The sequence below is a fragment of the Alternaria infectoria genome, assembly GCF_024043175.1.
Source record: "Alternaria infectoria strain BMP 0036 chromosome Unknown scaffold_13, whole genome shotgun sequence".
Classification (NCBI taxonomy): domain Eukaryota; kingdom Fungi; phylum Ascomycota; class Dothideomycetes; order Pleosporales; family Pleosporaceae; genus Alternaria; species Alternaria infectoria.
In genome coordinates, this window is record NW_026250702.1 from 28,845 (window position 1) to 56,281 (window position 27,437).

At 49.5% G+C, this 27,437-nt stretch overlaps 10 protein-coding genes across 10 annotated transcripts; 7 read left to right on the forward strand and 3 right to left on the reverse strand.

Moving 5' to 3' along the window:
• Nucleotides 1-1,107: 1,107 nt before the first annotated feature.
• J4E92_007549 (uncharacterized protein) lies at nucleotides 1,108-2,571 on the forward strand (the record flags this gene model as incomplete). The annotated part of the gene is made up of 1 exon (XM_051498912.1): nucleotides 1,108-2,571. One exon carries the CDS (start codon nucleotides 1,108-1,110, stop codon nucleotides 2,569-2,571), a length of 1,464 nt encoding a protein of 487 aa, XP_051350647.1.
• A 713-nt stretch (nucleotides 2,572-3,284) lies between these two features.
• On the forward strand, nucleotides 3,285-3,669 carry J4E92_007550 (uncharacterized protein; the record flags this gene model as incomplete). The annotated part of the gene is made up of 2 exons (XM_051498913.1): nucleotides 3,285-3,411; nucleotides 3,464-3,669. 2 exons carry the CDS (start codon nucleotides 3,285-3,287, stop codon nucleotides 3,667-3,669), a joined length of 333 nt encoding a protein of 110 aa, XP_051350648.1.
• Nucleotides 3,670-9,686: 6,017 nt separating this feature from the next.
• J4E92_007551 (uncharacterized protein) lies at nucleotides 9,687-11,510 on the reverse strand (the record flags this gene model as incomplete). Its single annotated transcript, XM_051498914.1, has 1 exon — nucleotides 9,687-11,510. One exon carries the CDS (start codon nucleotides 11,508-11,510, stop codon nucleotides 9,687-9,689), a length of 1,824 nt encoding a protein of 607 aa, XP_051350649.1.
• A 1,034-nt stretch (nucleotides 11,511-12,544) lies between these two features.
• Nucleotides 12,545-15,828, forward strand: J4E92_007552 (uncharacterized protein; the record flags this gene model as incomplete). The annotated part of the gene is made up of 4 exons (XM_051498915.1): nucleotides 12,545-12,593; nucleotides 12,647-13,228; nucleotides 13,360-14,117; nucleotides 14,770-15,828. 4 exons carry the CDS (start codon nucleotides 12,545-12,547, stop codon nucleotides 15,826-15,828), a joined length of 2,448 nt encoding a protein of 815 aa, XP_051350650.1.
• A 260-nt stretch (nucleotides 15,829-16,088) lies between these two features.
• On the forward strand, nucleotides 16,089-16,896 carry J4E92_007553 (uncharacterized protein; the record flags this gene model as incomplete). The annotated part of the gene is made up of 2 exons (XM_051498916.1): nucleotides 16,089-16,097; nucleotides 16,141-16,896. The coding sequence occupies 2 exons, from the start codon at nucleotides 16,089-16,091 to the stop codon at nucleotides 16,894-16,896; spliced, it is 765 nt and encodes a 254-aa protein (XP_051350651.1).
• A 436-nt stretch (nucleotides 16,897-17,332) lies between these two features.
• On the reverse strand, nucleotides 17,333-18,253 carry J4E92_007554 (uncharacterized protein; the record flags this gene model as incomplete). The annotated part of the gene is made up of 1 exon (XM_051498917.1): nucleotides 17,333-18,253. One exon carries the CDS (start codon nucleotides 18,251-18,253, stop codon nucleotides 17,333-17,335), a length of 921 nt encoding a protein of 306 aa, XP_051350652.1.
• A 633-nt stretch (nucleotides 18,254-18,886) lies between these two features.
• J4E92_007555 (uncharacterized protein) lies at nucleotides 18,887-20,056 on the reverse strand (the record flags this gene model as incomplete). The annotated part of the gene is made up of 2 exons (XM_051498918.1): nucleotides 18,887-19,617; nucleotides 19,675-20,056. 2 exons carry the CDS (start codon nucleotides 20,054-20,056, stop codon nucleotides 18,887-18,889), a joined length of 1,113 nt encoding a protein of 370 aa, XP_051350653.1.
• Nucleotides 20,057-20,837: 781 nt separating this feature from the next.
• Nucleotides 20,838-22,175, forward strand: J4E92_007556 (uncharacterized protein; the record flags this gene model as incomplete). The annotated part of the gene is made up of 1 exon (XM_051498919.1): nucleotides 20,838-22,175. One exon carries the CDS (start codon nucleotides 20,838-20,840, stop codon nucleotides 22,173-22,175), a length of 1,338 nt encoding a protein of 445 aa, XP_051350654.1.
• A 608-nt stretch (nucleotides 22,176-22,783) lies between these two features.
• Nucleotides 22,784-23,966, forward strand: J4E92_007557 (uncharacterized protein; the record flags this gene model as incomplete). Its single annotated transcript, XM_051498920.1, has 3 exons — nucleotides 22,784-22,826; nucleotides 22,882-23,067; nucleotides 23,134-23,966. 3 exons carry the CDS (start codon nucleotides 22,784-22,786, stop codon nucleotides 23,964-23,966), a joined length of 1,062 nt encoding a protein of 353 aa, XP_051350655.1.
• A 1,744-nt stretch (nucleotides 23,967-25,710) lies between these two features.
• Nucleotides 25,711-26,646, forward strand: J4E92_007558 (uncharacterized protein; the record flags this gene model as incomplete). The annotated part of the gene is made up of 1 exon (XM_051498921.1): nucleotides 25,711-26,646. The coding sequence occupies one exon, from the start codon at nucleotides 25,711-25,713 to the stop codon at nucleotides 26,644-26,646; it is 936 nt and encodes a 311-aa protein (XP_051350656.1).
• Between the last annotated feature and the right edge of the window lie 791 nt (nucleotides 26,647-27,437).

Here is a 27,437-nt window from a genome sequence, read left to right on the forward strand (position 1 = left end):
CCTTCGTCGTCGGGCGTTGTGATCCTTCCTCGCCAGTAAGCAAGGGGTGACCTTCTTCGGCTGTTAAGCAAGGGTGAGATTACGTCAGCTCGACTTCCGCTCTTACGCGCATCCTTCACATCCCTCACACTAACACTGCTCAGGTAACTTGCTATCGCGGTAATTCGCGTCAACCAATCGCGATCTCGTCATCCAATCGCGATCTGCTTCTCGATGCAGTCGTTCCCAAAGCTGACATCGGCACTTACCCGCCCGCGCCGCTGGAAGTCTCGAACAGTGAGATGATGCGGCGGTCTATGAGTTTCGTACGGCTGTTCTTAATTCGCATGGAGGCGTGGTCATCCCCAAAGCTGAGGTCGGTACCTACCCGCCCGCGCCGCTGGCTATCCGCTCAACTCGTGTCAATCGTTCGCGCTTCGGTTCTCAATTCAGTCATCCCTTAAGTTGAAATCGGTACTTGCCCGCCCGCGCCACTGGCTGCTCCCGCGGAATCTTGCTTCCGCAAGATCGATTTCAGGGGACTGTACTCACCGCATCGCATCAGGGAGCGCAGTGATATGATGCCGCACACTATTCGCCCAATGCGCGTCAAACAATCGCGCTCTGCTTCCACGAAAAGAAAGATGCTTATCGTACCGCGTTGGGGAGCGAAGCAAGCTGATGCGGCGGTCAGTGAGTCTCGCATGGCAATTACTACCTTGCATGAAAGCGCGCTCTGCCACGGCGGCCAAGGACTCGATTGTAGGATGCAATCCTTCGCGCAAGGTATCTTGCACGACCTCTCAGCCTTCCAAAGCGAGCACATGTTTGACCGCCTCGGGGGGTGGAGGGAAGGAGGTGGAGGCCTTGCAAACTAGACTGTGCTGGGGATTGATGGGACCCAGCTTCGAGGACGGTCATTCCTGAAGGATCAATGGATTCGATGCTGGAGAAAATCGAGGATATTTATATTCGTGAGTTGAACAGAGCTAGAGTCGCCAACTCTGTAGTCCAAGCACGCTTCGTGGACCTCGCCAGCACACAGAAACGATGACTTTTCCGATTGCCAACCTGGAAACATCAAGCGACGGCGCATGTACGATCCGTTTCTACGAAGCTGGAGCCAATATGCGATGCTTTCCGACGAAGATCTGCGGATACTTCCCTACTCAGGTCGAGGGCGTCCAGGGGCATCTCCGGTATAGGAGAGCAGTAAGAAGAGGGTATGAAACGGCCGAGAGATTTGAACAACTCGTCGGCTCCATAGGCAACAATAGAATCAAGATTACCGTTTCGCCCAATGGTATCGTCGGGGGTTATCCTCAGGCCCATCACGAATGGGCCACAAACAAGATCGCCTTCTTCGTCGAGACCAGATTCGACTTCCCGATTTCGATAACACCGACGAGCATTGTGTCATCTACGCAATGGCTGCAATTCGCTGGACCATCACCGAAGGCTGCGCTTCAAAGTCTTTCAACTTCTGGCTCGCGCAGTGTCACTATTCTATCGGGAATCTGTTTGTTCTCGGGCAAGGCCATGAACACGACTACTACAGACGTGCCGATTATCAACCTCGAAAGTGGGCAATGCAACGGAGCTACACTCTACGAGCTGGAGTACATTGCCCGTAGTGCTCCGGCCATTGCAGATCTTGCCATTGCCTCCAGATCCGCGGCGCAGCGGACTGACCATAATGACGGCGACAAAGTCGGCCAGCCGCCTCAGATCTGCTTGGACATTCCTAGTTTCCATTACTACCAGACCATCGACGATCTATTGCGGTCTGATCGTTGTGAATTCACTGAAGCTCTGCGTTGGCTCGGTGCTATAGACGAGCACCATCAGCAGATCTCGCATATCTTCCGTGGTTACCTCCACGTCGAGCTGCTCCGCCGAGACCCGTCTCTCAGATCATGCGCCATCAGCGTCACCCCGGGTGGCGAGCGAATACTCTCGACCATCCGCAAGTCGCTCATGAGGCGTACGCTTCCATCAATCCAATTAGCTATCGACGATCTCGGTGTGCACGAGCCAGCCTGGTCAAGGTTCATGCAGTTTGTACCCGACGCGGAAAAGCCAAAGGATTTTAGATCACTGGGTCAGATGTTTTATGTGTACCAGGTGGTACGGCACGCCTTGAGTGAGGAGTCAACACAAACGGACTTGTTGATCAGCGTTGAAGACAGCGCCGAAAGCGGAGTGTATTCTCGAGCCCAAAAGCTTCTCAAGCAAATACGGGAATCTACGTGCTCAAAGTCGCCGGTACTACTGGAGACTTACCTCTGTCCGCGTGTCTTCGTCGACAACAATGCAAACGGGGCTGAGCTGTATGCCCACGACCCGTATCCGGGGTCTGTCTACGAGGAATGCAACGCAAGGAGTGATACACCGATTCTGAACTGTTCAAGAAGGCCCATCAAGCCGCACTGTTCCAGCAGTCAAAGCGATGTTGCCCTGGAGACTGATCGGGCGCTGTTGAAGCTGGACACCTTGGATGTAATTGCGAAGTTGTATGGCGAGAGATCGGCCACGCCGCTGCGGGAACTATGTGCAGATGTAGGCCTCTTCGATGTGCCAATGCCGCCTTAGATAGGTCAGAGAATAACGACTTCGATGTGTTCAAATTTCCTGCGAAAGCTAGGGAGAAACACAAGTTACACGATCTAACTTGCTGCTGCTTTCTGTTGTTGTTGTATTGCACGCTACTCGGCAGCTCGAAATGCTTTGAACGGCGGTAATTGGTTGGAGCTCGCGCTGACATGCAGCACCAAATGTGGTTTTTCTACATGCTGCAGCGGCTCTCGACGGACCGTCCCGAGCATCGCGCCACGACGTTGTTCTAACTCCATCCATTTGTTTTTACAACGCTATATTCCACGTAGATAATCACAGGTGCTGGGCTCTCGCGGGTTAGTAAGTTGACAACAGTGGCTGACTACGGCCGTTCGTCGGAATTTCGCAATCATCTCTATACTCAACCACGGCAGCTAAGAATAACTATGCAATGGATGCGCGATGAGTCGTTGCGATGAGTCTTGCGGTGAGAACTCTGAATAATCACATTGCGAGTGTTACACTTGCTGATGCGTGGCTTTGTGGCTATTCTTACCCTTCTACGGCAGGGTACTGTAGGGCACAGCTGGGCAATGTCGCCACACGTCAGCCGCATCGAACATACAAAACTTCGGCGTGCGTCACTCCAACTGCAAAACTTCACTTATCGGCATCACTTCTCAAGACCTGCTACTCTCATTTGCTCAAATATATCTTGCCTGAACCGAGCGCTTCACATCATCTTGATCATGTTCGACTACATCGACGATCTGGGTTTGTCCTCTCTCTTTATTGACGACGTCGACCATGCCTTCGTTCCGCAGGATGATCTCGCTGCATTTGAGTCTCGAGACGCGTACTACGTTCTGCCCTCTGGTAAGTCCAACATCGTGTCATACGCATTATAGTCTGACGCCCGGATATTTAGGCCCTGGTTCATCATCAAGTGGTATCCCGCGCGAGCTCTTCGACAATCCATTGGCCGCGCTTATGCCCGTTGCGCAACCACCGCATGGCCCCGACGCGATGATGCACGAACATCTCATCAACGGTATTACACCTTGGTTCTTCGCTACACCAGGCAATCAGGGTCCGCCTCCTGCATCCACGCCCTGCGATACCTTCTTCGCGTAAGTGTTCGATCTTGCGACGAGTTTATATGTACAGTGTGAGCCTCGACACCTTTTTGCCGCGAGATATGCGCGGTATTATAATACTTTCCAAAGCAGGTAACGTTATCCCCATCGTGATATGATTTTGTTGCACACATGCTGACTTCGCCTAGACAACAGTAGTGAATAGCGCACAAACGACATGATAGTAGATTTAGGCGGGATTAAGTAGCTAGCATGTTTATCGCACAGATACAAGTAGCCTCTTATCTTACCTAGACAATCTAATTCTGTTAACATCTGCGTTCGACCGCACAAGTCGGTTGAATGATAACCGCCCAAGCCGGATGAACTCAGCTGCAGGCTTTCAGGCTAGGGTTGCGACTGCAACCTCCGACTTCCAATCACTACTAAACGATGCCTTCTCGGGTCTATGCCGCTCAAGCCCCTTTAAAGATTATTATACACGACCTTTGAAACATCCTCGTACAACTGTAATATAGCCAGAGTGCATAGTAAAGGCTTTGCAATGCTGTCTACTCATGCCGTGGCCTTTCATCGCAAAGACGACTTTGCAGAGACTAACTTACTCACAGGCCAAACTTCGTTGCTGCCAATGAAGGCATCACCTTTGGCGCCTTCGATTCAATCTACTCCAATCCAATCCACTCCGAACCCTGCCAATTTGGTCTCGACCAGCCCCGCTACTTCGTCATCGACACTCACGCGCCACGCCTCCCTCCCGCTGCCGCGACAGCCAGAACTCAGCACCACAAAAACGTCACTCCTCCCGTGAAGGGCATGCGACGGTCTCGCAAACACGTCTGCAACATCGCTCCGTGCAACGGCGCAACCTTCGGTCGCGGTCCCGAATTGCGCAGACACCACGCCTCCAAGCACGACGTGGCGCGTTTTTGGTGTCCGATCGATGGATGCCATAGGAGCAAGATGGAAGGAGGTCGGGCTTTCGCACGCAAGGATAAGATGGTTGATCATCTGATGAAGGTGCATGGTGATAGGGTTGGTTCTACGGCATGATGAAGATGTTGATGTGTTCGTTGTGCTTGGTAGCTTTGGTATGCTCGAAAGATGCCTCTCTTCCAGTTTTCCGCAACGTTGACGACCTAGACGAAAAGATACTTTCACAGACGATAGAAGTCGCAAGAATGATAAATTGATTTTGGCGCACTTAGCTTGATGCATACTACATAGTGCGCCGTGCATAACAAGCCGCGCTCTAGCGGTAACTCGTCGATTCTTCGCATTTGCTGCACCCGGTTCACGTGCAAAGTTGCAAGGCTTATCAGATTTGGTCGACATTGTTTTGCATAGCTGTCTCTCGGTCGCGTTTTAGCTAGTACTTTAGTACTAGATTTATTAATTAAACTTATTCTAATTTTATTAAATTTAATATTTATACTTATTCTAGTAATTCTTCTATACGCTATACGCTGTAAGGCATTCTTAGACGCTAAGGTACCTTAATACTAAGCTAACTTATATAATATTTTTAGTATTTAATAATAACTTTATAAACGCTGTTTTATTCTTATTTATAATAATATTAAAGTTAATTTTTAATATTAGCTCTTCTACGCCTTATATCTAGCGTTCTAAGTAGTATATTACTATTATAGAGTTAAGTTTATTAACTTTTATAGTATTTAGAAGAATCTACTATTTTACTTTTATAACTAGATAGACTTTTTATTTTATTAGTACTCTTATAGCTTTACTATTAATATTTTAAACTTTTTACTTATAGCTAAGACTTATAAGTATTAAAGTAGCTATTTAAATATTAGGCTTAAGCTTAAAGAAGCTACGTAGAGTCTAGATTATCTTAATAATTTATAGTATAAAGGTATTAATACTAGTTTATTATAGTATTATAAGTATAAAGTTTTTAAGCTTTATAAAAGTAAGTAGAGCTACTAAAGTATAGTAGTTAAATATAAAAGATATTTTTAAAGCTTTTAAGTTAGTAAGAGTAATAGTAATAGTAATAACTAATAGTAGTACTTACTTAGTATTTTAGATAATATAGTATAAGAAAAAAAGAAAAAAAAAATTAGAGCTAGATTTTATGCGCCTAAAGCCTTTACTATTTACTACTATAACTATACTTTATAACTTTAGTTATTTCTTTATACTTAAAAGAGCTTATAGAGTTTTATAGTACTATTATAGAGATACCTTCTAATAATTTAAGAAATTTTTTATTTATAGCTTATTTCTAAGCTTAGTACTAGAAACTTTTACTTTTAGCTAATTATTACTATAAGTAGGTAGAGAGCTTATTTTCTTGTAAATTTACTTGTTTAGAAGTACTCTATATGCTTTAATAGTCTAGTGTAAACTTAACAATTATAGCTGTCTCTTAGGAGGCAATCTTAAGCAAGAGCAATGTTTGAGCAGATAAATATATACCCCGCGCGTGAGCTAGCAGTGCTTGATGCGACGTGACGTAGGCGACTTAGCGATGCCAAGTTGTCCAACATGGCGCCATATACGATGGACTCCTGAACAGGCCTGCAGCCTACATCGAGTTGAACACATACAAAGTGAAAGACCTAACGACAATGTATGCTCTCGGGTGTTTGGACCTTCATAGGTTGGTGTGGGGTGCTTGTTCTCTACATGACCGTAACCGTGTGATTACCCTGATCATCTTCCTCTTGAAAGAAATGGCGGGCAACTGGCCTCCGATACGCGTCGAACTGGGCTTTGACCATATCGGTGTTTATGTCTTCGTGGCCCCCAAAGTACTTAGTGGCCGCGACAACGCCCGCTCTTCTATATACTCCCTCTTCGGCTCCGGGTGGCGCACACAGGAGGAGACACCACACATTAGCGACGTTGTCATTGTGCTTAGCCCAATACCAAACGCAACACGTTATCGGCACGATAACGGTGCTTTGCAGAAGAGATTGGTCATCTCTGGTAGGAGTGGTAAGGCGTTCGTCCCGAGCGGTTGTCGACGCGATCCTGCTTGGGTACTCTCTAAATGTCATGGCGAACCAATGGTCTAGGTAGAAATCGAACTCGAAGCCGCTCTTGTTCAGCCCCACGAAAAGCGTAGCCAGACTGTTTTCGTCGCCTGGCGATGGAAAGGACCCATACGCGCTTAGGCAAATTATGAATGTCTCGCGAAGCCGCAGTCGTGAACTCCCTAGACATGGGATGATGTCGATGTTAGTGAGGTGAGTGAGTCTGTGACCCAAAAGTCCCCAAGCATTCCAGACTACGGGTTTATCCAGAGCTGCCCAGGACCAACTTGGTGTGTCATGCCATGCCGGCAAATATCGAGCGTCTTGTGGACTGTAAAGGAAGTCATATGGCTGTTGAAACAGTATGCCACGATGCATGTCGCTTGCCCAGAGTCCGTACATGCTATTGTCTTCAAGATGCTTCTCAAATTCTGCGGCGATACCGGCTAAAGCAGGAATCCGGTCCGTAGCAAACGTAAGGCGTCGATCGGAATACACTGAGACAATCTCAAACCAGTTGTTGTAGATGGACTTCTGCCACCATTTAGTTTCTTTGGGGTGCTATTCATACTTCGGTAAGGTGATTCGAACTCACTTTATCTTTTGACATGTTATTAAGGTCGAAGTTCCAGCTAGTAACGGGTTGTTCTCGAAAGCGACTTTCGAAGTGAGTATTCCGCCAACCACAGGGCCAAACCTCATTTGCGACCATCGATTTGCATTCCCAGTGCACTTGGCTATCATCAAAGTGCACCGTTCGTTTTGCCTGTCGACGACATTGAGAAACTTCCTTCCGTGGTTCGTGAGGCTACTTACAAGTAGTTGCTCTTGCAGCGTCCACGCACGATTGAACACAGGACCCTCTCTCATTACCTCCCATGGGAATGCACATGATAAATAATGAGATTTTTCAGACGAGCTCTGATTAGCCGCGCGACCGAGAGTGACAGCCACTGGGGACGGATTGATACGACGATTACTCAGTATGAAGCCTTCTTTGCCATTAGCAAAGCCAGAAGCGGAAATGTTGCAGGCAGCATGCTTGTATATTTTATGCATTGAAAGCGATTCCCTTTTCCAGTCGTCGGGGTCATCCTGCACAATGCAGAGGGAGTCGATCCAAATGTATTGGAAATTCAGCTTCACAGTAGCGAGAAAGGCGTCCTGGAAGGTCCTAGACAAGCTATCGATCGGAAGCGAGCACTCGTACGCGCAGAGGTTCGCATGCGTAGTTGTTAAAAACTCTTCTCCGCCCCAGCAATGAGAAAGGGTGAGGTATGGCGTGCACCGGGGCAGTGAAGCGCCGCGACATATCTTTGCCCTTAGCTTGGAGCTACCAGTTGACTGCACACATATAAGTCGTGTCGGCAACTCGGCAGGAGCTGCTAACGATTGGCATTCGACATGTTGCGAACAGCATTGGTTGATCCATCCTCTGACTAAGGAGAACGTTTCCTCTGACCTAATTGATGATTTCAGCTTCGTATTGAGGATTCCTGAATAGCGATCTGTCGTTGATTAGCTTTCGATGATAGATATTCGTAAAGAACACGAGTTCGATACCGGCAATAGCTGAGCTGAAGAGTGAAAATTCGCGCGAACTGTAGCACGCCCTGTGATTTGCGTCGCCGATGATAGAGAGCCTTAACTCCCCTCTCTCGACCGGTTCAGTGGTCGACCAGGTGTACGTTGTAGAGCGAAGTGGCCCGGTTGCATAGTGCTCCTTTGACTTCCTCTTTTCATGCGCTCTCCACATCCAACTACAGATGTAACAGCCTTCTGATACTCCTCTGTGGAACTCTTCCTTGTCAGCATGACTATCGTAACCCCATCCGCGCTGTTCATGTGGCCCCGCTGAAACGATCGCGAGGCACTTAGCACAGAAGTTGCTTCCAGCCATAACCGTTATTTAGAGAGATCATATGCGACCGAGCTCATGACCGAGCTGGTTGCAACGTGAGCAACACAAGGTGGATGTTTGATAGCGATCGCGTCTGAAGAGTGGGCCGAGCCTGAACGACATGAAGACCAGCGCAACGACCCGCCTGAAGGTACACGGGATATGGCGCAGGACCTAGGTCGCGCCCGGTTCTGATGTATTGGGTTGTCGTGGGTGTGAGTTGGTTCGGACAGGAAGGTGGGGCGAAGTCAGCCGCGCTGATTGCGATAAGCAACGCCAACCTACTACGACGCACACTTCATGCAAGACAAAAGCTAAACAGGTCTGCAGACTACATCACAGTAAAGTGATGCAAAGTGAGTAACATAAAGTCAATGTAGGCTCTTGGGTGTTCAGCTATGTCTTTGGTCCAGGCAGTGGACTCTGAGAGATGACGGGCAAAAGCGGGCAAAGCTGATGACGTATGCTCAACGGGGCCATCGCGACCACCACGGCCACCGATGCGGCACGTCTCCTGCTGCAGTAACTGCGTGCAATTTGCCAGAATTCGCTTAAAATCTCAACGGCACACTCCTTAGGAGGTGCAGGAGAATGGTTCAGTGCTGTGCGCAGTTAGTCATGAACTTCGAACGCGCCTTCCGCGACCGACGCACACGCGCAGCACATGGTTTTGGTAGGCGCAGCGATTCCTGCTACATATCTGTGAAGGTCATATATCGCGACGTCCAAGATGAGAGATGTGCACAGAAGCTAGACAAGTGTTCGGTCCATTGAGAAGGGACTATATTGTGAATCTGTGGGAACAGGGCCTCATCGCGCTCTGGTCGCCCATGCGAGCGATTGTGATCATGGAACCCTCAGATCTTACTCACGATCGCTAATAGTGGCAGCTAAGCTACCCAATAGTCAGTAAGAATCGAGATCAACGAATTTCTTGATCCACACGTTCCCACAGTCAGGATAAACGTAGCAACTGCGAACGCTGTCGGCGCATCGCCACCTTCTGGTACCCGAGTAAGATCAATCACAGTCGCTGTCACCCAAGGTCTGAACTCAAGGTTGCCGACACAAAACTCGCCCTGATAAAAGGTCCAAGGCTGCTGGAACAGGACTCCTGCAATTTATCTCGACAAAGAAGAGTATAGTATGCTAGACTAAGTCGGCGGCCGTGGTATTCACAGATAACTCATCCGCATCGATATCTTCAGTCTGGGCGTCAATCCTCTCCTTGTTCATCTTTCCGGGTTCGATACCGTGCATATCGTCTGCAACGTATTCCACATCTATTCGCAAGCGCACATCGACTTGGTCAAGGATGTGGCCAGTTAATGTGGTGCATAAACGGCGAAGAGTAACCTTGATACAAGCCTGTGCTGATTCCAGGGGGATGATTATGCGATCTGCAAGGCTGCTCCCTTCTGATTCCAATCGCGACGTTGAGCCATCATCGCCTTGCACTTCCACGCCTAGCAGTCGAATATTCTTTATGGAATCGCCCAGTATAATTACGGGAGAGACTCTTGAAGAGCTACTGGACGTCCTTATCATCAAACCAAAGCCGTGGGACGCGGTGCTGGCCATTGTAAAGATGCTTTCAGGTTTCCACTCGTTCGGGACATGAACGTAATTGCTATCCCAAGATGATACCATGAATGAAGAACTGTGGAACTCGAAACAGGCAAGCGCCCGGTCGGGACCCATGTGCTCGACTGGAGAGAGGAAAACGTCGGATACTATGAGAGCTTTGGGATCAAAGGCATCACTATTGAGGCTCCTCATATCTACCATAATAGGGGCTGTGTTGAGGCGAGCGTAATTGGATGTCGGAAGCAGCTCGAGAACGATCCCAAAGAGGTGGAATTTGTATCCTGTCAGGGTCAAAGGCAAAAGTGCGACCAATCCGTCCTTTTTTCCACTTGGCTTCCTTGAATAGCGGTTGGTGGTCAATGGAAGATACTGGAGGCCCGGTTTGTATCCAGTCTGAGGCACCTTCAACTGCACACCGCTTTTGACCAACTTCAGGGAGGGGTCGTTGAGTGCGTTCCACTGTGCGTCAACGACGCTGCCCATCCGAGAATATTCGATGTAATCAGGAAGGCACGTTGGCTGTTTCGCACACTCCTTACATGGAGTTCTCCTACAGAACTGCCTGGCTGAGTACGCGAGCAATGGTGCATGCTCTGGCACACCAGGGCCTTCCGCATCAGTTTTATCGTGAGTAGCGAAGAGGAACAGCGTATAGTCAGGTTCGCTCTCAAAGACTACTTGCTGTAACCTGCGAAATGCCCGACGTCCCCCTTCGCCGTAAAGTAATGGCATGTTCACATCGAAGAGACCGAGCAGACAATAAGCCATATCTTCGGACTTAGTGACCCGTCGATGCGCAGCCCATGACATTTTCTCTGCAGCGAGATATCTGTCTTTCTGAACTGCCCAGACATTCTGAAGAGCAGCAAGGGCGATCCCAGTGATAGTTGCGATTTCTTCGGCTCGCGATGCCTTGGAGCCGATGAACGTCCAGTCGGCTGCGTAGAATTCGACGCTACACGGTGCCAGTAGTTCCTGTAAGGTCCAACCGCGGGTAAACCACAAGCTCTCTTTGAATGCTACATCCAATCCAGCCTGTCCGTTGGAAACGTCACTCAGATAAGCGTAACAAAACTGAGCCTCTTGATACCACCGAAACATTGAGTTGATCGCCTCTTGAAGCTCCGCAGAGCTGGATTTGTCGATGCAGCAATTGTCTATCCAAATCCAATCGAATCCGTCCCTAAGCGCGAGTGCGCAGGTCCCCTGCAGTTTAGGAAACCCACGTTTGGCTCGGGCTGGGTTGCTGGTGTCGCTGATAGGGACCTTCATCACATCCTCGAAGAGAATTTCCTCGTCTTCCCACCGGTGTGAGAGGATAACGTACTCAGGTGTTTCACCAATGAACGTCGTGAGCGTCAGGGTATACGTGTTGAGGAGCCTCATGTTTGCGCACTCGTCGTACTGTGCCCAGATGGTCAGGCACGACTACGATTTTTTTGCGTGATGCAAGGCGGAAAGACTCTCCAAGTATAAGCGGCAAGAGAGTAGTGGGAGACATGTGGGATCACGGCGGTCGCCTCAAACGTGCCAGAGTCGACATCATGCTCCAGGTCGTGCCACATGCATGCATGCGGGGTAAGATAAGGTGAAGCCTGCGCTCCGACTCGTGACTGTGCAAATCATCGATGCATACGTAGGTCTATGCCTACGGTGCTCTCAAGCTGCGGTGATGGAGTGGGGATGATAATGTGACAAAATGTGTAGACTTCTCGCCGTGGCAACTCGCAGTGAACGCGTTCGGGGAACAGCGCGCAAGATTGACGCGCTAATCTCTCACGTGACCTGCCTCAGCCTCTCCAATTTCACACTAGTCTAGTCCTAGGTGCTGCCTCGACTGCGTAATTAACTGCGACAAGCCACAGCGTCGCTGCAGAAATATTGTCATGACTTTAGCAATGCGTATCAAGAAGAGACTTCGATGACGCCTGGAGATGCGCAGCGGCGAGCGACGCGAACTACCCAGGCTGCCTCAGGGTTTCCCCGCCTCCCATTACTCACCGGCCGCGTTTCACAGCCTCAATGTGCCTGCGATACAGACACAAGACTTGAGCATGCGTCCACAAGCGGAACTTTGTGAATGCACGGATGACGTGGCGCAATTCTGGCCCCCAATTGATGCAGACAAAGCTCCGCCTCGATGCAGAGCCGCGGCCCCTTCGGAAAATCGAAGGCTCGCTTCCTTCATCCCGTCTTATTCACGACGACGCGTTCCGAACCCTTAGCATCTACGCGTTTCTCGCCAGCTGCTCAAGAGCCAATATATTTCCAGGGCCCTGATGTCGGGCACGCTACGCGCATCTGCATTAATGGCCAACAACGGCGTCAACGCAGTCGAGATGGCGACTATCGCCGGGGCTCCAAAAGCTACCAAAACATCCGTTGCTGCAACTTCGAGGACGGTCACCCCAAGCCCAAACATGCTGAAAAGCGAAGAGCCACCGATTGGATCGTGGCTCTGTGCTAATGGTAGATGATGTTTTGTCCAAGTGCCATTTGCAGGTGTCGTTAATCTCGAGCAGGCAAATATCGCGACTATATCGAGGCCTTGAGCGGGTCCAATCCTGGCCTGAAGAAGGCCGATCCAAACAACAAGGATGAGCCACTGAAATATGGCAACGCGCTCGTCGCGCTTTTAGACGCTCCTCCTACTGGGGCATCTGGTTTCACAACCACTGAATTCAGAGGCGAGAAAGAGCTTGTTAAGCACTTTGAATCCGCGGGGCACAACCACAACCGTCGGCGCATTTATATCATGGAGGGTCTGGCACCTGATTTTGTCGCAGCCGTCGGCGGTCACTTTTTCATGGATCCTTCGTTCTTCCAGCGGCAAGAGAGGACATGTGTCTGGAGTAACGACTTTACACCAGTGAGCGATGCGTTGCCCCAACCTAGCTTACTCGACCCACGGCAAGCTTTCCAGCTCCAGTATTGCGAGTTGCGACAGTTCAACAAGGCGCTCGAGAACCGCTATTTCTTCTGCGAGCGAACGCGACGGCATGTGGGCATGACAGCATCCCGTCAGAAGGAGAATAGTACGATCGGGATACTACGGCGCAAAGTCGGCTGGTGGTCTCGCAAGACCGAGAACGGCGGCTGGGATGGTACGTGAATTTCACACTCTCGATTCTAGGATCGTTCTCTGAGACCACATTGCCGCCTTAGAAGTCCGATACTGGTCCCGGAGATGAAAGTAGTAAGGGAAGGTCTGAATGACGTTAGCTGATATATGTAGTGGTCATATTGTGTGATCCCCAGCTGCTTCATCTAAGCCCTCCGCCCAAAGAAGTCGATCCCGACGACAACACACTTCGTCCAATCGCCAATGTACGCGACGAACTTCAGAACACACCCTTTCAGGAAGGCTATGTTGACTTCATTCCGCCCGTCCCTCATCATCAAATACATAGCAAGACGCAACATCCGCATACGTCAATGCTGCGCGACCTCCTTCACTACTACCAGCAACACTCTGATCTGTTCTCCGAAGACGAGTGGGCTACGCCCAATACATCAGCAATCTTCCTCAAGAAGATAGTCGCTGCGCACTACCTCCAGCTTGTCGATTACATCAAAGCAATGCTGCCTTCATTGGAGCTTCGTCTTACTACCGCATGGGTTGAAGAGCAGGGTCAATGGAAGAGCTTGCAGACTATTTCACGTCGGTGCGGCAACTATCGCGACGATCTTGAAGATGCATTACTCAGTCTCGACTATTCGCTAGATGGGCAGATCAACAAGTCCGTCAGGTTGCATGCGCACACGTGGAAAGACTGCGAGAAAGACTTCCAATACGTCTACTTCCGTCTCAAGATCCTTAAAGAAAGGGCCGATAATCTGATCCAAGCCATGACTGGACTGGCATCGATCGCGGGTAATCGCCAGAACTTGGAGGAGGCCAAGCGCGTGAAACGACTCAACCTTCTCGCCCTGCTGTTCATTCCCTTGGCATATACGAGCAGTTTGTTCAGTATGCAAGACAACTATGCACCGGTAAGATCACCATGAACATATTGTTGGTGAACAATTACTAACTTCTCATGCGCGTTCTCAGAACCGAAGTGAATTCTGGGTCTATTGGGTCAGCGCTATCGGGGTTGTCGCATTCACCGCCGTCATTACGTGGATCCTGGACAATGCTTTGAACGACGAAGCGCAGTGGACCTGGAAACCGATTACATTCCTCAAATTCTGGGGCGTCAATGAGCAACAACCCCAACCCGGAAAAGTGAAGAGAAAGATGACTAATCTCTACCGGCTATGATCATATTCACAGGGCTGTCTGCACTACCTGGCGCGGCTTCAATACTTTCACCTCTGCAGATTGATTGTTTTGTCTCGCAAAAACCGAGCTACTTCCATGGGAAGGTTTCCATTGTCAAAGCACTTGGTGGGTGCTAGGCGCACTTTCGCGCTATTTCCCTTTCGTTCTCAGATCAGATGCATACGTTTGTTCTAGCATTCCTAGCCTTTCATCCTTCTTTCTTATTTTAATCTTACACCATATTGATACCTGACTAACAACGTCGTCATGAATAAAGTCTCAAGACTACCTGCTCGCCTCTGCTGCATGTGCCACCGTAAAGCTACATGCATGTGCACGACATGCAAATGCAGCTACTATTGCTCGGCAGAGTGTCTGCAGGACGACAAGTCCGTTCATAGGCTGCTCTGCAAGGCGTATCTAGAATACAAGACACACATCCCTCCTGAACCTGGACTGTTCAAGGCCATCTTCTTCAACGCCAGAAAGGCCGCGCCCGAATGGGTATGGGTGAGGATGACGTCTCAGCCCGGCGATGAGGGCTTTGCTCTTCAATACTATCTAATGCCAGATGATCAGAGAAAGGGACTTGTCAGCTGCGGGAACTCATCCTACAACTGCGTTTTGAAACGCTCGCACGATACTATCCACATGCTTGGCTGCCTTGAAGCCTGCCCCGCTTTACCGGATCAACTATGTCTGACTGGCTTCTCAAACCAGAGCATGAAGAATATTGCGCCCGAGCTACTGCAATGCTGCAAAGGCAACATACTCTTCATCGGCCACCGCGCACATCTCGACATGACCAGTTTCCGGCATATCGTCGACATGATGCACATGGAGTACGATAAATCACGCCGCCAAATTGGACACAAAACAAAGGGCTACATCCCTGGTGTCCGCATCAACTGCATCGGTGATCGGCTGGTCAGTGATCGCCCATCACTCGAGGCTTACAAAGTCACCGACAGCTTCTACGAAAAAGACGAGAACCTCCTCATGTGGATCGCGTCCAAACTCGGTATCGATCTTTTTGCTCGCACTATACCACCAGCACTGGCCTGGAGAAACCGTAGCGGTGGCTACAAAGGCTTGAACCATGCTTGGAACTTCGGCTTCGCACAACTCAACCCTTCTGAGTGGTCAGCCAGCCTGGGCAGTGTGTATGTCGCGAGGAAAGACAAGAAGCCATTGTTTGTCGCTCACATCGCAGCTCTGATGGCATATCTATACTCCATCGGTAGTGAGCAAGTTCGGGAAATACTGGATAGCAAGGAGCCGTGGAACCTAGCCTCCAAGTTCGACGAGGCTTTCGAGATGCACAATAACGTGTTACTTGAAAAGGCTTCTAGAGCGGATTTCGAGCGGTTTTGGATGAATTGGATGGAAGAGGAAGGGCGATGGAAGTATGGGGATGTCTCTTCACCGTATGCGGTCTAGTGCGCGAATGCATTCATAGTGTCATGAAGCTTCCAGATCGCGTCTAGAAGCAGAACTAGTGCATCTGAGAAGTAAGATGTTTGTCGTTGCAGGATGCGAAAGAATCCGGCGTCCAGGTCCGTCGGCCTGGTGCGAATGGTGTTCCGGTAAATGTGGCTGTACTAGAACTTCGCCCATAGTGTTCTGCCGCTCTACTTAATTAGCCAATATGCGTAGGGCTCACTAGCACGCATCTGCCATGATGCATATAAAATATACTGATGTGCATCGTGAGCATTGGCAGTGTCTTGAGAATCTCAGTCCAAAATGCAGCTTCTCCACCTCCTCCCCTTCCTGGGCGTCGCCCTCGCAACCCCATTACACCCACCTGCACCTCCGCCTCCACCTTCACATGCACCCGTACCCGCACCACCTCTTCCTCCTCTCCACCCCCACACTCACACCCCGAAAACCAACATCAAATGCCCCATACTCTTCGACGGCCGCATCACCAAGAACCTAACCCTCCAATCCTTCGACACAGCCACCGGCTCCACCCCCTACAACCCCGACTACGTAAAAGGCGAAAACCGCACCTGGTCATCCATCCTCCTCTTCCCCTCCGTCAAAATCACGCCTCCATCCCGCTTCGACAACCCGCTCCAGCACAAACCACTCGAAGTAACAATCGACTCCGGCTCCCTCTTCCGCGCAGGCGAAAACCTGCAAACGGGGTTCCGCCGCGCCGGTCTCCTTTTCAAAGAGGACCAGAATGATGCTGGGGCTGATGCATCGGATAACGGGGTTGTGACGTTCCATTGGAGTATCCGGCAGGATGAACACAGGCCGCTTAATCTGAGCCATGAGTATATGAATGTGTGGCATGAGAAGGGTGATTATAGCGGTAACCAATTCATGTTTGTGGGTGGTGTTGTGTTGGTGGGTGATGGCGGGACGGGTGTAGATACGAAAAAGGAGAGGGAGATGTGGAAGGTGCAGAATGCGAAGAATGAGTTTGTGTTTCAGACGAGGATAGTGAGGGGGGAGTGGCAGAATTTTGGGGTGCAGTTGGATTATGTTGGGGAGTAAGTACTTTGAGTGTTCTGGGATGTGAAGGGAGGTGCATGCTGACGAGGTGATTAGTACGATCAAGGTTTATTACTCTGCGGGTGATAGGCCGTTGAAGGCGGTTACGGAGGCTACGCCTAATAGCAATGCGGGTGGTGGGCAGTTGCAGATTGGCATTGCGAAGAAGCCTACGGAGACTGAGACTGTGGTGTATGATGGGTATCAAGAGCACATTCCACTCCGCGGTGAAGGACAAATCTACGGTGGCATCTTTGTGGAGGATAGCTCGAATGGGTGTGTCAGTCTTTGAGTCTATTTAGAGAAAGGTCGATGAACGCGCACGTGTGGAAAAGATAGCTTGCAGATTCGTAGATTTTATAGTCAGACATGTTTCACCAAGTATGAGCCTGACTAACACATTCAATACCTACACAATCTAGCTATCTAACCTACATCCCTAGACTATGTAAGGAGAAGTAATAAATCCATACTTCGCGTGTCCACCGTTGTGCATGAAGTCGAGGTAGAAGTCTGAAAAGCCCTGTTTCGACGCACGAGACAGCAACTGCTGAGAACTTGCTTGCTGAACGATGTCGATAAATGGAGTCAAGTCTTGATGAGGGCTATGAGGTCCTCCGGGCAGATCGGATAGTTGTGCGGAACTGAAGCTTTCCCGGAGACAGTACTCGCATAGTGCCTCTATATGGGCGCAATGAAGCGGCTTGAGGTCTTTGCGAATGATCATAATCGAGCCTGTAATCATCCGCCACTGCGCCGGGTTAAGTATCCGCGCGTCGAAACTGAGTGAGTATGGGATAATCGTGTCGCCATAAAGACGACGATTCCTCCACGGTACAGCAGGCTCGATTAGGTGTACCTCTAACGGGATACCGATCTTCTCACCTACAGGGATCTTAAAGATACGATCAGTGTCGAAGAAGGTATTGTGGAGTGTATTGATCGGTTCGTATTTTGGTCGCTTACTGATAATAGTGTCGCCGAGGCAATTTATACGAACGCCCTTGATGGGGCCTTGTATCCGCCTCTCGGCATCGATCATGGCATCGTACCAACACGAGCGCAGATCTTCGACTATGTGCCGGAAGGATATCATGTCGAGGTGGTATCGCAGACCGCAGAATAGCAATGGTCCTTTGTAGCCACCCACTAACTCTGGATCAATGCTTCCAACGCTACCAGTCGGTCTCCCTGCGAATCTTGTCTCACCGTTTGTGTCGGCAGCGAGAAATCCGACTTGGCTGATTGGTTCGTGGGGACGCTGGAGAACCCGGTTTTCGTCGTTATCGCCTGTTGACTGTGGCGATCCGTGGACCTGGGACCGTGGTGGAAATGGCACGCTGTTGCAGTGGATGATCATCGCCTGATCAGGCTGATTGCAGTCTTCGATGCGTAGCCATACAAAGACAGGCCCCGGTCCATCCTCTGAGAAGAATATTGCGCGAAAGTGTTCTAAAGAGGGAGCCAAGCTCTGGTGGAAGTCCTCATACGATTCGCACAGAAGCTTGTGAGTTGGCCCGTCATCCTCTTGACAAGCTTCCGAACAGTATCGGCTACAGTCGCACTCAGGGCAAACTATCGTGCCGGGCTGCGGACACATCGAACATAGCGTTGAGCTTGTTGAAGCTTGAGTGGTGGATGAATTTGCCATTGAATCGTAATCTGACGGCCCTGGGTAAAGATTGATGGTGGTTGAGATCTGTTAGATCTTGTAGAGGCAACAGATGAATCGTGCATTTGGTGGGATATTTGTAGGTCTGTGAGACAACTAGCAAGACAATCGTAGAACGCACGAGACGTATCATGAGACAACGTTTGCTGAGCGTGATGTTGTGCCTGGGCAACTGATAGTAGAATGGATGTTCGTAGAAAAAGGGAATGAGACGGCAGATAGGGTAGTGGAAAACGCTGTGAGAATAGGAATGAAGGTATCGTGATTTGGTATATACAGAAGAAGAAGTCGAAAAGGAAACCGTTACCAGCATTAAGCAACTCAATGCACCATACTCTTTCCAATCTCACTCTCCCAGTTATTCGCCCTCTCAAACCCATTCGAATGGCTCTGGTAGTCCATCATAGCCTGCATGACCTCGTCTCTTGACGTGACCACAAAAGGCCCGTACTGTACGATGGGCTGGTCAAGCGGCAGACCAGCGACAAGAATGAACCGTGATGGCTTCTCAGCACCCTCCTCCACGGAAGCTTCAATGCTGTCGCCGTTGCTCTCGAAAACAACGTTGTGGTATTGTTCGATGGGCCGCGATACGCCGTCGGAAGAGAAGATAGTGGTGCCGTTGAGGAGGTATGCGAAGGCGTTCCAGCCCTTCGGTAGGGGCTGCTTGACTTTGCCGCCGGGCTGGACTGTGAAGTCGAGCAGCCAGACGGGTGTGTACGCCAGTTCCTTCAGACTCTCGGTGCCGTATGCTTGTCCAGAGATGACCTTAACGTGCACCTTGCCGTCGTCCGCGGTTGTCTCGGGGATCTCCTTCGCTCGTAGGTCGCGGTAGCGGGGCTCGCATGACTTTAGTTCTTTGGGCAGGTCGACCCAGAGTTGCATTCCGACGTTGGGCGCGCCGTCCTCGTTCTGGCGCGGCATCTCGGCGTGGACGATGCCGCGACCGGCTGTCATGAATTGCAGGTCGCCTTGCTCGATGGTGCCTTTGTTTCCGGCGAAGTCTTCGTGGTCGACGGCGCCGGAGAGGAGGTATGTGATGGTTTCTTGGCCTGAATGAGAAGTCAGTCTGTGGATCATGAGTATCTCGTCTGCGCTCATCTACGTACCTCGGTGTGGGTGGTCAGGGAAGCCTGCGCCGGGTGGAATGGCAAAGTGGTCGAGCATGAGGAAGGGAGAGAAGTTGCGCAGTTTGGGGGTGCCAACACTCCTCCTCACTTTCGCTCCCGCGCCTTCAGATTGCTCGACAGCAAGGAAGGACTTTGCGATCTTGCGGGGCGCATCGGTGGTGAACTTCTCGTCGGGGATGACGGGCAGTCCGCGGAACATGGTCGACATATCTTCCGTGGCGTTGTAGAAGGGCTTGGTAGTCTTTGCGAGGGATGTGACGTGTCTCAGTGAGTGTGTAAGTCTCGAGAGCATGTACTCGTTGTTGTATACTGCAAGTGCAATTGCGATGATGGCGATGAGGAGGGAGGAAAGCGTCTTCATGGGTCGGGCGGGGGCGCTTTATGCAAAACGCGACTAGGGTGACGAGAATGTTCGAGGGAGGCTTCGGGGCGGTCTGGTGTGGGTGCCATCGTGAGCTTGCTTGGTTGGTAAAGGTTTAACAATCCGGCGCGTCTTAACCTGAGGCTTGGCGGAGAATGCGCTGCTTATGTCGAGCATGACCAAGCAACACTAATGCGATAGTGGGGCGGCCGACGGAAGGTGGAGCTTCCGTTGGCCAATCAGACAAGAGTCGATGACGGAAGACATTCCGTCATCTCTCGCATCTCAGCACCCAGCATTCCTTTGAGTCTACTCTCATCGCGTCGCATTGCTGTCCCTCTCTACCATTTTCCTACTCATCATGCTCAATGTACTTGGACTATGTACAGACATATCCACGATGTCCTCTCAAAGCCGACATCCGGCACCCTTACATGTCAGGGCATTCCGGTAACTCGGCAGCGGCGGCCAATTCAAGAATCTTCTCTCTTGCATCAGGCTTCCGGATCTCTGGATTTTGCCAGTTGCATGTTTTTCTACATGATGCAGCTCTTCCGTTTTCTCTCTCGTATCTCGCGTCTGGGCTCTTCGGCCCGCTTCTTATGGATCTTCTGGTACGTGCAAACGCTCGTACCCTGCAAACACATGCAAATATTTACTTAGAAATGTCGCAATGTCGCACAAACGTCAACATTTTAGGCTGGAAAAGGTGATTCGCTACTCATAGTTGCTCACACACATCCCCACACCGTTCCATAAGGCACAAACCACTACAGCTTCCATGCCAAATTCCAGGTTCAAAGCGTCAGACATACGCCGATACCTCATCGATACATCTCAGCACGAAGAGCGTGATGTCGACTTTGAAGATGAAGAGCCCTCCAGCGTATCCCAGACATCTACTGTGGAACATGATCAAGAGCCGTTCGAATTCTTCAGTACAAGAGTTATAGAGCTTTGCGCCGCTCAATTCCCAAGATCAAGCTTCCAAGTCGAGCGCCTGCGCGGTGGGACTTACAATCGCATCACCGCGATCAGTGTTACGCTTTTACCTCCTCGCGCTTTCACTGTTCCATGGATACGTTCGTTGCTACCCATTAATGAAGCTCACATCAAGGCTTACGCGCCAAAACACTACATACTGAGGAGCGCACGAAGGGAGCCTTCCAGCGACGACTTGGATATGAGCTATGACTTGGCTACTCTGAAGTTCGCGCGTATAAAATTCGCAAAATTCGGCAACATCGTGCCTCACGTTATACAGCTCGATGAACATACGCGTAATCCTTTGTCGCGGACCTATATCATTCAGAACCGTCTTCCCGGCCAAAATCTCAATAAGATATGGCTCGGATTTTCGATCAAACAGAAGATAAGCACGATGCACATTGTTGTTCGTGTCATGAAGAGATTGCATAAGATTCAGGGACCCAAGGCAGGTATCATTGCCCGACTAAGAGTCCTACTACTTTCTCGCGGCGAAGTCATCCCGGAAATTTGTGCCTTCAGAACTACCAAGGGCCCGGTATCAGCAGTTACAGGACCCGTGGACCGCCCCGCTGAGGCTATGACTACCCGTCAATTCTTGCTACACCAGAGTAGTCGATGGCAAAGACTGGAGCAGGATCAGGAGGACGGCGATGAGGTTATATGGGATTGTTTCGATATCATCACCACATCCCTTCACAACATGGGCTTTATTCCGGATAGCGACCGATTCTACTTCTGCCATCTCGACCTCTATCCGCGAAACATGCTCGTAGAGATTGAAGAGGACTCATCGCTTTTGCTCACCGGACTGCTGGACTGGGATGCTCAGTTCGCATACTTTTGCCCCAAGTTCGTCGCTTATCGTGCGCCGTTCTGGCTATGGGTATCGGGTGGTCACGAGTACAACGAGATGATAGCTGCAGATGAGCCAACGAATGCTGATCACCGGCGATTGAAGAGCTTGTGGGAAGAAGCGGTGAGTGTCGAGTGGAAGCGATATGCCTACGAACCGGAGTATATGATCGCGAGGAGAATGTTTGCTCTGCTCCGAGACGGCATTCGCCATGATGGAGACAAAGAGGAAGCCAGGTCTATTGTCGATGAATGGCAGAAGCTGCATTACGATTAGAGGCTTGCCACCGCATACGCGAATGATGAGAGCGATGGTGCCGAGGCAAGTATGAGCTTTGGGAACAGAGACGGGAACATACTAACGCTAGCCCACCAAGACTCAGAGCTCGATGATTTGCTGGATGAAGATGATGAGGCTTGAGACCGGGGTGAGTAAGAACCGCACTACTGTTAATTCGATGGTAGAGAAGACATGGGTTCTGGAAGCCTGTACTCAATACTATATCCTGATGTGTGCAGAATGCACCTTGTTATGCGTGACGTATCCCGCAGATGATGCGTCGCATGGCCAATCATAAGCTCACAGCAAGAGTGGGGTGAAAGCCTTCGCAATCCCACTTGCCCCATCTTCGACAACATGACGCCGTTATCGATAGCGCAGCGTTCATGAGGGGTAAGTGATGCTGGGAAATGATGATTGCGAAATCGAGAGTAAACAAACGTGGTATAATTGAAGGCGACAAGTCTCGATAGCGCGCTGCAATTTTCCAGACACCACCACCAACACGACAAAGTACCTGGGTATCACCACATTACAACCACTTGATCACTTCAACAACACTCTTTACGTTGATATCCCACTGAACTTGACCGAGAGAGCTCATCATGCCAAACGTCGGTCAAGCGCCTCCCATCCTAGACTTCTCAAGTACGTTGACTCGCTAAACAGCCTTAGCAGTCGCAACCTTACTGACGAGGCCAAGAGTTCTACCAAAACAACCCAGCATCCAAGAAACAGCTCGTAGACGAAGTGCGAAACTGCTGCCTGCACAATGGCTTCTTCCAGATCACGGGTCACAACGTGCCAATCGAGCTGCAAGACAGGATGATGGACTGGAACAAGAAGTTCTTCGATCTACCACTGGAAGAGAAGAACAAAGTCAACAAAGGTACGTTCAGTAACACCATTCAGTAACAGCTTCTTGGCACATAAGCTCATCCTCATTTCCACCCAGACACAACCAACACCTGGAACCGGGGCTACGAGCTCCTCGAATCGCAAATCCTCGAAGCCGGCACCTCCCCCGAACTAAAAGAAGGCTTCTACATCGGCGACGAAATCCCAAAAACGCACCCCTACTTCCTCAACAAGAAGCTCAACTCCGGGCCCAACATATGGCCGTCCTCTACCTCCCTACCAAAAGTCCAAGACTTCAAAGCCACATCCTTGGAATACTACGCCGCCGTCGTCTCCCTCGCAAAAGACATCTTAAAAGTCCTCGCCTTGACACTCGATTTGGAAGAAACCTACTTCAACGCCTTCGCCACAGGCGCAGTAGCAACAATGCGCCTCCTGCACTACCCGCCCCAACCCCCGTCCAGCCCCAGCCACCTCACCCGCGGAATAGGCGCGCACACAGACTTCGGCTGCATAACCATCCTCCTCCAAGACACCGTCTCCGGGCTGCAAGTCTACGACCACGCCACGAAAGAATGGCTCGACGTAACACCCACGCCCGGCGCTTTCGTCATCAACCTAGGTAACCTGATGATGCGGTGGACTAACGACCGGTATGTGAGTAATCTGCATCGTGTTATCAATGTGAGTGGGCAGGAGAGATATAGTATTCCGGTGTTTTTTAGCGGGAATCCGGAGTATGTGGTGGGTTGTTTGCCGAATTGTAGGGGGGAGGGGGAGGGGGTGAGGTGGAAGGAGATTACGGTTGAAGAGGCGATTTTGGGGGGGTATAGGGAGAGTTATGGGAGGGCGGAGGAGTGGAAGAGGGGTCAGGAGGAGACGAGGAAAGGGGAGGATGCGGTTGTTAGGCAGGAGGTGGTCGTTGCGTAGAGCTGTCGCGATTTCCAGGGAATGAGTTCTAGATGGGCTGTCTACTCTACCACCGCGTAATGTCCTGTGAAATGATGCTTGATATCTCGGTATCGCACTTGACGTGAAGTTCCATGTGTTGGCCCGGTGTTCGCGCTGCATTCCGTGTTAAGAAGTTGCCGGCAGAACCTAACCGTCCGACGACAAGGGTTCGGTAAAATCTGGCCGCACTTTTGGCCCCCAAACGCTTACATGCGAGAACGCCAATGTCTCTGATAGCTTCGCATTGGCTCGCAACAACACCAGGCGAAGTCTGGACAACAGCTGTGAGAGATCTGCCTCCAATTACCCTGTTATCGGTTTCTTAGCCGTGCTGTGGACCCTCCAGCTTGCATGTTAGCGGCCTATTTATAGGCCGCCGCGGATAGTAGCGAGAAGGTCTTGTACACTTTCTCCCTAGAAGCGCTCTATACTTAGATATGTGCTTCTCCAGATGCGCAAAGACTGGTGTCTAGCTTCGGCACGTCATCTGCTAGGTAGCCCTGGACCTGCCTGTTCATGCCGTAGTAGGTAGTGGGTAGTTTGTGACTGGCTTGGTCGTATAGCCTTACACCTTTATTAAAGCAGGACAAGCTCTTATATTAATAATACTTCTCTTTTTTTAAGAGAATCTAATTAGATAAGTTTATATAGAATTTAGAAGTTATAAGTTACTTATTTATATTACTACTATAGTACTATAAGATAAAATAAAAGAACTAAAGTATATATTATACTCTAAGTTAAAAGAAAGTAATATATAAAATAGTTACTACTACTATATCTTTATTACTTATATAACGTATATATAATTATAGTAAACTTTATTATTACTACTACTTTTTTAAACTTAAATATTTAAATTACTTACTATAGCTTTATAGTACTTAAAGATATCTTTTATAAAAGCTTCTACTTTATAAAAACTACTATAAGTAAGTTTATATTACTAGTAAAAAGTTTTTTTTTTCTTATTATTATTTCTCTTTTTAATATATTTACGTAAAATATAAAAAAGTATTACTTTATTCTTAGCTAACTTTATAGTATATTATAGTATTAGTATTAAAAATATAGCTAATATCTATTTTAAAATTAATAATTACTAAAAAGACTTTTTTAGCTACTAAGAAGGCTACTATAGATAGCTTTCTTTAATAACTTTAGATACTTAGCTTTACGCTATTACTAGTAAAATAGAAATTTCTTAGTATAACTATTAACTTTATAAATAAGCTATAAAAAAAATAATTTAATACTATACTAGTAGGCTATAGTATAAAGCTTACTAACTTTAAAGTTTAAAGAGTTATAGATAGCTAGCTAGAGTAAATAAAATATATTATAGAATATATAATTGTATAGGTAATAATAGCTGCATATAAAACACAAGAGTTAAAGCAGAACATGTGTAATGCTGCAGCGAAAGAGATACTAGAAATGTGAAAGAGCTTTAGATTGCATACTATCATCATCGACATTATCTTTTGAGTATACTTAGCCGCGGGTTAAGCACGCGAAGGATGATACCGAGGTGCTAGTGACTGGTCGCTGTGGCTTCAACACCATAAGGAGAGTAGAATAGCTCTGAAGTGGTATCGCGTCGGGCGGATGCTGATAGCATGCTAGTCGCGCGAGAAGCCGTCTCTGGGGTATGTGATGGTGATATTCAAGAAGTCGTCCACCACATCCGCCGAAACATACTACACTTTTGTCCACCGTCGCCATGGTTGCCCAACATGTTGACCCAGATATGCTCACAAAGATGTGCCAATTCACAAGCACATACTATCGCCGACCATATCCCGCTCTTGAAGAAGTACAATATACAGGCGCTGGCAAATACGTCCTTGTTACCGAAGCTTCGGAAGAAATCGGTCGGGCAATCGCTTCCTCGTGGGCCAAGGCAGGAGCTGCCGGCATCGCCATCAGTAGTCGCGATGCAGACGATCTCGAGCCCGTCATCGTCAGACTGAAGCGACTCAACCCCACAACACAGGTCCTGGCTATGGCTTGCGACACCACAAAATCGGCCGAAGTCGCCAGACTGTTTGATGCGATAAGAGAGGGGTTTGGCCAACTCAACGTAGTCGTCGCAAACGTCGGTACGGCACATCTCAGCAGGATAGGTGAGACCGACGACAATGACGAGTGGTGGGCCGATATGACGACGAACTTCCGCAGCACACATCTTCCCGCCCACCAATACATCCGCACATTTGGCCCGGCACCGACCGGAACATTCATCTCCATCACATCCGGCGCGGGGACCGTTGTGACACCCGGTCTCTCTTCCTATGGCATTGCGAAACAAACCGACCGCCGGCTCATCGAGTTCCTCAACGTCGAATATCCAGATATGAAGGCTTTCTCGCTAGATCCTGGGGTTGTGAGGACGGAGAGGACAAGCGATATGTTCAAGCCCTTTGCGTTTGATAACTCGGAGCTAGCGGGCATGTTCTCGGTCTGGCTAGGCGGAGGAAGAGCAGATAAGCTGAAGGGCAGCTATGTGCATGCTACATGGGATATAGAAGAGTTGGAAAGAGAAGCAGACGATATAGTCGGGCGAGGTACACTGAAAGATAAGTTTCCAGGGAGCTTGCTGGTACAAGAGGGTGTAACCTGGGGAAACCAGATTCATGCACCGGAACGACATCTGTAACTTCTGATTGCGAGGAGATTGAGCATGTGTATAAACGATCCGAGAGGTGCCTCGCACAACGAATGCGAAACCGATGTTGATGCCACCTTGATGCTGCTGAAGCCGTGATGTCCTGATGTGTGCAACAACCCCGAAGCTACATTTCAACAATCGTGTGTACTGGGCCGGCCAGCCGCTTCTCAACCTCTTCCCATGATGCCATCCGCCTCTTATCTTGACTCCATAGGGTACCACCTACTCCGTGATTCCATATCCAGGCATCGCATAAAATGATGTCGTCCTCATCGCCGTAAAAGCTGACCGGTACGTCAGCTTCCCAGATACGTACTGTATCTTGATGTGTCCAGTTCCGGGTCTTGTTTGGTGTCCGATGGTTCGAGTTCACATCGACCAGAACAACGTCCAGGCTTTTCCCGTCGTATGATCTGAATATTGAGTCGATGGTTTTCGCTGCTAGATTGACGGGTCGCATCATCACAAGCGTTTGCAAGGATGGGGTCTTGAGACAGAATGCTATTTCTAGATCCGACATCTCTTGGGTAGTGATGGCAAGCCGTTTGAGATTGGGTGGTGGGTGTCGAAAGTAGTTGACCACATCGTAGCTGACAATGAGCTCTTCAAGGTGCAGCATGTGTGAAAAGACCCTGTTCTCGGTGATATGCGGCCTGATTTGCTCAACCTCACTTGGTGGTGCATAAATCGGAGAGAGATCTAGAGCCAGTCTCTTGAGTGAATTCCCTGTCAGGGAAAAGAGGTCAATTATTTGTGGTAGTCGAACCAAAGGCGTGTAG